This window comes from Grammomys surdaster, unplaced genomic scaffold (assembly GCF_004785775.1).
Source record: "Grammomys surdaster isolate TR1022 unplaced genomic scaffold, NIH_TR_1.0 958, whole genome shotgun sequence".
Taxonomy (NCBI): Eukaryota; Metazoa; Chordata; class Mammalia; order Rodentia; family Muridae; genus Grammomys; species Grammomys surdaster.
The window spans coordinates 5020009-5027505 of NW_021605377.1; the positions used below are offsets into that span (position 1 = coordinate 5020009).

At 43.8% G+C, this 7497-nt stretch overlaps 1 protein-coding gene across 1 annotated transcript in view; it reads left to right on the forward strand.

The window, feature by feature from the left end:
- Window positions 1–7497, forward strand: part of Fgd6 (FYVE, RhoGEF and PH domain containing 6) — a 113067-nt gene that overhangs the window by 100258 nt on the left and 5312 nt on the right. Inside the window, exons 15-17 of the mRNA XM_028783025.1 lie at window positions 3610–3712; window positions 4387–4530; window positions 5722–5824. Coding sequence (XP_028638858.1) covers window positions 3610–3712; window positions 4387–4530; window positions 5722–5824 — 350 coding nt within the window. The remainder of the gene's footprint in view (window positions 1–3609; window positions 3713–4386; window positions 4531–5721; window positions 5825–7497) is intronic.

The following is a 7497-nucleotide window of genomic DNA, read 5'->3' on the forward strand; positions in this document are numbered from 1 at the left end:
TCTCTCTCTCTCTCTCTCTCTCTCTCTCTCTCTCTCTCTCTCTCTCTCTCTCCAATGAGAAGAAAATAATTTTGCTTCTGTAGATGCTATATAAAACAAAGTCTATTATGTAAAATATACTACAGAAACAAAGTACTCAGCCTGTTTGTCAGTGTAAGGAAGATGTGGGTTCTTTTACTCATCAAGCTACAAAAGGCCTTAGGATGTCAACAGTGGATGCTCCAGGCAACTGTGTGTGGTCTGTAAGAAATGTGTTATCAAGAGCCGGTAAACATCATCTTGGCAGAAGCCCTCACAAGAGAGCGCCAGGAACAAGTAAACAAAAGAACAGCATATGTGACATGATTTGCACAGTCCCATCACATTCCACACACTCCCTGGGCTCCAGACAAATCCAACAGCAATTTTCAAATTAGCCATCTGCCTCTCTGTTCTCAGTGACTTGGAGCAAAGAGCTGGTGGTGGAAGGAGAGCTGATAATGATTCATGAATGTTTGCCTGCAAGTCCGAGAGTCTGTTCCTATGTCGTGGCTCCTCAGAGAGCACGCAGCAGATGGTGCCAACTCGGTAGAGAAGGCTCGGCCCTTCGCTACGCTGGGGTCTCATATCAGCTCATGACTCAGTAACCTGCCGTCTACAAAGCCAGTGTCTAACACTACTGTCCCCCAGTTCCTTATCTGTATATGGTGATAGAGTATCTCGTAATCTAACAGGTAGAAGTAAGAATACATCTATGAGTACCCCAGGGGCTCTAACGATGAGAAACAATGACATTTGTGAAGCGTTTAGTGCTGTTGGCTAAGTTTGGCAGCCATCTTTGGCAGTAATGTTGGAACCATAGAAGTAACAGGCAAATTTCATTTGGTTTAGAAAGAGAAGTGTTATTTCTTGTTTTGCTCTTTGTATATCATGAAAAATTTTGGGAAATATATTAATTTTTAAATACCATTTATAAATTTTTCAATCATATGAATAAATATTATAAGTGACATTTATCAGGGAAGTACATTACTAAACATTTATTATGGGGAAGGCAAGAGCTTCTAGTCTCTTCTACAGTAAGGAGGAAGCTAAGGCTGTCGATCAGTGGTAGAGCACTTGGTCTAGGATTCCTGAGGTCCGAGGACTGATCGTCTGCCCTGCAAAGGGAGAGGAAGCAAAAATCCCCCAAACAGTACTCTGCCCATGTGTCTCCCATTCGTGATGGGACTGTGTTTGTTTTAACCTGTTCTTATAATAGAACTGTTTATACTTAAAATAAGAGTGATTAGCAGAATAATACTATGAGCTACAAAAACCAAGACCGCCACTAACTTTCTTGTTTTACAGTTTTCTAAACTATTCTAAATCCAGCTGTAGTTGTCAAGTCATTTCCTATACTTTAATTATGATTCAAGAGATACAGAGATTTCCTTACATAGTTATACTCCATTGTGGTGGATTTATTGACTGTTAAAGTCTCTTCCCCTTTCTGTTCCAGTATGTGTATAGATTTACATATTTATATTACCTAAAGTGTGCTAGGACGTTTGGATTATGCAAAACAAATTTTCAATGACTTCATAACTGTCTCCATACTAATAATGCATGGGAGTTAACCAGAGTCTTGTGGAGAGGCGTGGTTGAAAGATGCAAAACCAGAATGGCCTGTTCTAGGCGGGCCTCTTCTCGTGCCTATTCACATCTGAGGTGGGTTGAGGACAGCGTTTGGGGACAGGGAATAGGAGACACTTGGGTGATAGGTAGTTGGGAGCCCTTACAATGCAAGCAGTTTCCTTTGTTTACTTCTTCAGCTTATGGTTATGGTGCTAAAACCAGGTTCCTGTCACCTCACTCTCCTGTCTTCCTGATCCTTTCATGGTGTGCCTTTACATAATATCACGGTTCTTAGCATGACTCAGCTTACCTCAGATAGCTAACACTTAACAAAGTAAGCAAAGACAAAGCAGCTAGACATCTGTGCTTCAGTTAGTTACTGCTAGCCTGAATAGATCGTAGGAGTCAACCTCAGTCACCAAACATTTGTTGTCATAAGCAAGTTACATACACAATATGCTGTAGTGGATCTACTTTTAAAACAAATTGAACCCAAATTACATACAGTTATGCTGTAGCAAACTAAGATTACATATATATATATTTATATACATACATACACACACATACACACAAAGATAATCTTCAACAAAAAGGGTTGATAGTTAAAATATATTTTAATATATAAATATATATTTTTATTTATATATTTTATATTTATATAAAATTTATATATATTAACTATCAACCCTTTTTGTTACAAGTTTTAAACTAATTTTGTTACAGACTTTACAGATTTTTTTGAACCACACTCAATAAGCTTAACAAATCTTGATATATAGCATGTTTACACAGTCGTAAGATATGTTTTTGGAGTCCGGGGGAGCAGAGAGCAAAGAAGCCTTAGAAATAAGAGATTCTTAAGAGTGGAGAGCAGAGAAATTTTAAAGATAGGAGATTTGGGAGATTGTGTGTGTGTGCGTGTGCGTGTCTGTGTGTGTACCCTGAGTCACAGTGGAGGAGCATACAGCAGATCCCACTGAGCAGTGTGAGGCATAGCCTTTCTATGTGGTGGGTACCCAAGAGGGCATAGGAGGCTCCAGGAGCAGAGAGACTTACTACAGGGGGTAGAGAGCATTTAGTGAGTAGGCAAGGAGAGACAAGCAGTTAGAGCAGGTGGAGGAGAAGCAGCCGAAGAAACAAACTCTTAAAATTTGAAGTTGAGTATGGCAGGAGACAGAAGCCAGCAGAAACAAAAGGTCCATTCCTTAGGAGATGTGTGTGAGGGTTTGGGCACCAGATACGTGTGAGAGGACGCAGTAAAGAAACTGCCTACATGATCATCATGCTCGTGATTTAGGAAGGTTTCTATTGTAGATGACAGGGAGAGGGGCCCTGGAAGGGGGGAGGGTGGTACAAGGAACAGCCAGAGGCATCAGTCCAGAACAGAGAAGGAATCAGACTGAACATGGCCAGTAACTGACCATGGCCAGGGCTAAGGAAGTGAGGGGGGGGGTGAGAAACAGAGAAAATAGAGAGAGAGTTGGAAAATGAGAGAGCTTGCATGGGAGAGAAGAGGCAGAATGAGAAGGGGGGTTGGAAGCTTGCCATTATACAGAGAACAAATGGGTGTTTTTGGGGGGAGGAAGCCAGAGGAAGTAAAACTGCCAGGATGCTAGCACTGACTTGGACATGTATAACAGGTTGTGACACAGAAGGGATCTGGAGGCCAGTATGGGCTTTGATAGGGAACCACGGTTAGCCATGTTCCTTCTGCCAGAGGTAAAGAAAATGATGCCTGTTGGCAGATGGGAACCAGTTTCCCAAGTTCCCCAGCAATGCTGGCTTTTATCTAAGTCCCAGGCTCCTGTGATCCAGGTTGAGCTGGGGATAGATTCATTTTGGACAGATCAGTGGGCCTGCCCTTTTTGGGGTGGGGGGGTGGGGGATGGTGGACAACGATGGAGTACCCTTTGGACCTGATAGGAGGGTGGTATTAGTTGCCAGGGGAGAAGAACAAAAGACAAAGGACTCAGTGCTGATGTCTGCTTGACGAACTTCTGTCCTGACCAGTTCTGCCACAGAAAGAGATGACTGGCTGGAGGCCATATCCAGCTCAATAGAAGAGTATGCCAAGAAAAGAATCACCTTCTGCCCCAGCAGGAGCCTTGACGAGGTATTGTCGTCTTCTCTCTTTCTGGCCTTGCTTTCAGGTTTGTTTGTTTGTTTGTTTGTTTGTTTGTTTGTTTGTTTTTCTTTTCATTTAACCACACAGAGATTTAGAAAAGGAGCCTGTTTTTCAGACATGGATTGGAGGAGGCATATGTCCTCATAGTTTCTCCTAGTTATAAAACTGAAGTGCAGGAGATTTTACTTATTTGTGTGTAGGGGGGGCATGGGGATGTGTTAGGAGGTGTCCTGTGTCTCTATATCTCTGTGTCTCTGTGTCTCTGTGTGTCTGTGTATCTGTAACTGTGTGTCTGTACCTGTGGGAATGTGTATGGGGAGGGAGTGTGTGTCTCTCTGTGTTGTAGGGATTGGTCTCAGGAACTTACATTTAGTTCTGCCGCCAGCTCCATCCCCAGCTTTCACTGTAGGGAACAGAGAGCAGGGATAGTTAAGGAAGAAGCTAAGCATCCCAGTACCACAAGCATCTTTCACAGATGATTTCACAGCAGAGGATTTTCAAATGTATCTAACGTTAATGTACCGAAGTCTCGAGAAATATTCTCACCCACTTTTCCTCCCACCCCCTCACTGATGCCACCAGCACTGCAGAAGCCTATGAACAGACGTGGTTCTCCCCTAGGCAGTGCACACAGGGTAATTAGAGTCGCTCTGCTTCCACAGGACTCAGAAAGGAAAGAAGAAGTCAGCCCTCTCGGGGCAAAGGCTCCCATCTGGATCCCTGACACCAGAGCCACCATGTGTATGATTTGCACAAGTGAATTCACCCTGACCTGGAGAAGACACCACTGCAGAGCCTGTGGGAAGGTCAGCAGGACAGCATCTGTCCAGTTGTGATGTCTGTGGGCTATGCATAGTGAGGAAGTATTTCCCTCAGAAGTCACTGTAGTGTACAAACAAGGAAGGACAGTGCTAGTGAGAGCAGAGACGTCGTCTGATCTATGTTTGGGGTTGGAGTAGGGAATGTTGTTAGGGACTCCCCTTCCTCTACTGTCTACCCACAGTTACAGTACTGCTGCAATCATAGAAACTCATCCAGGCATGATGGCCCCTGCCTCTAATCACAGCCCTCAGAAAGCTGGAGCAGGAGGATCTCAACAAGTTCAAGGCCAACCTTTGTCTTAAAATGCAAATGAAACTCCAATTCTATAGGCTCATATCTATATTACAGTTTAGCCATCTTCATGTAGACAAGCTCAGTAGGAAGGTCTCTATGTAGCTTTGGCTGGCCTGGAACTCACTATATAAACTAGGCTGGCCTTGAACTCTCTGAGCTCCACTTGCTTCTCCCTCCTGGCTGCTAGAATCAAAGGTGTGTGCCTTCACACCTGCCCAGCAAATGAACTTATAAAGAGAAATGATTTACTTTGGCCTACACTTTGAGACTTTAAGCTCAAGACAATTGGCCTGTAGTATTGGGGTTAAGGCAGCATGTCATGGTTAGAGCATGTAGTGGGCAAAGCCACTAACTTGATAGTTATTAATGAAAAAGTGGAAGAAATGACCCCAGCATCCCCTTTGAAGGCCCACTGCTCTAATGACCTTTTAAAGCTTCTGCCACCTCCCAAGTGGGAACTTCAACAACACATGGGTCCTTAGAAGAGATGTACGCTCCATACCAAAGTATAACCTTTCAGGATGTCTTCAGCAGACCGAACATAGTAACAGAGCTCCTTTGACTGGTGTTGTTGCAGGGAAGTAATTGTTGCTATGGCAGTGGTGCTTAGGGATGCTAAGGGATGTTGCTTAGGATCAGGGGTGGTCAACGAGACTGACAAGGTTCCTGCCATGGCTCCCTCGAGCCTTACGTGTAGCCTCTCAAGTGTGGTCGTGGAGGCTCACTCACTACCTGCCAGAACGCCGCGAGATAATGAGGTGTAGTCATTGTCAAACTGTTTTGGAAAAGGACAGTGCTATAAACTGCAGCCCCCCCCCTTTTTTTTTCATAGCTTGTAATCAAAAGTTTTTCTGAATGAAATAATTTCAATGTGTTTTCAGATTGTGTGCCAAGCTTGCTCATCAAACAAGTGTGGCTTAGATTACCTGAAAGGGCAACCAGCGAGAGTGTGTGAACACTGCTTCCAAGAGCTACAGAAATTAGGTAACATAAAAGTAAACATTTAACCAAGCGGTCCGATTGCTCAGATACTTTCAGCCTTCCAGAAGAACCGTGTTTGGCAAGCCAGCGTGTGTGTGGGCTTGTCTTAATGCCAGTTAGGCCTGACTTGAGTTTTGTCATAATTCCCAGAGAAAGGGACTGAGCCTTTATTTTTTTTTTTTTTTGAGGAATGTGAAATGGCTCTACTAAGAAAATTCATTATTGAATTATTATTACAGAATGACATGCTTAACACAGAAGGTAACTTTAACTTGTGAGCTATGTGGAAGTTTCAATTTACTAAATAGTGCTTCATTTATATTCTTTTAAGATTCACTTATGTTCATGTGCATGAGTGTTTTGCCTGAACGAGCATCTTAGTATACCATATGTAGTGACCACATGCATGCGTGGCACCTTCAGAGGTCAGAAGAGGCTGCTGGATCCCCTGGAACTGGAGTTAAGAATGGTTGTGAGCCAACATGTGGATGCTGGGAGTCCTATGCAAGAGCAGCATGTGATCTTAACCAGTGGACCATCTCTCTAGCCCTCATTTTTCATTTTTGAGATGGCTTTTCCTTTCTTTCTTCCCCCTAACCCACTGGAAGTACGAGGGACCAAACCCAAAGTTCTTCAGGTCTAAGGCAAGCGCTGCAGTACTGGGCTACAGTCCCAATCCCCAGATGTTTCTATCTGCAAAGTAAACTTACTGGCTGGTACTTGGTTAGTGAGTTCTAGTTCATTGGATAATTAGAGTTTTTTATTGATTTATTTATTGAGATGATTTCTTTGTGTGACCTATATTAGCCTGGAACTCTCAGCCTTCAGAGTATTACCGCCACTCTTAGCAGGTGTGATTCTTTGAACAGCTACAAGGTATTTTTGTATCCGCCCATTCAGTATCTGCCAGTGTTGTTTGCCCACAAGGCAGAGTAAACTCAGCTAAGAGGCCTGCCCAAGTCTATGTTTTAAATTTCTGAAACCTATAGGATCTAAATTCTAAAAGCATTATCCTGCATGTCCATGAAACATAGCTTACTAGCAAAGAGGACTAGCTATATGAATCGCACTAGATGCCACGCTGTTTTAGACTCCAAGGTTTTACAGATTAATAGTTACGGTTTGTATATGTTTGTGAAAACACACCCGTGTATTCTTTGTTGTCTGGGTAAACCAATGTGACGTGCAAACATTCCTCTCTCACCACGCAGCTCTGCTTGGTCACTAGCTCTTGTCAATTCCACCTCAAAAAAGCCCCACTTGTCTTGTTCTCTGTGTCAACCGTACTTCGGGTGACACTGTAATAATACCATGCGGCAAATTCCTCTTCCTGCCTCCCGCCTGCTTTTCTAGACTGAGTCTGGGAAGCATGTGGCACAGTGGAAAGCACCCGCATAGCCTGTGCACGGCTCTAGGTTTTAATCCTGAGCACCACGTAAAGCAAAACCGTGAGACAAAGAGGACTGATTTCGAGGCAGGGAGTGTGGCTCCCGCGTGTAATTCAGCACTCCGGAGGCTGAGGCAGGTGGATTGCCACGAGGCCAGCCTGTTCCCATCCTTCCCTGGCCTAAGCAGCGTTCCACATCTCGTAGAGCCATCCCTACCCCATAGTGCTCCTAGCGTCGTTATTCAACAAGGCATGTATTCATTCATACATGTCTCCGTTGTCTATATCG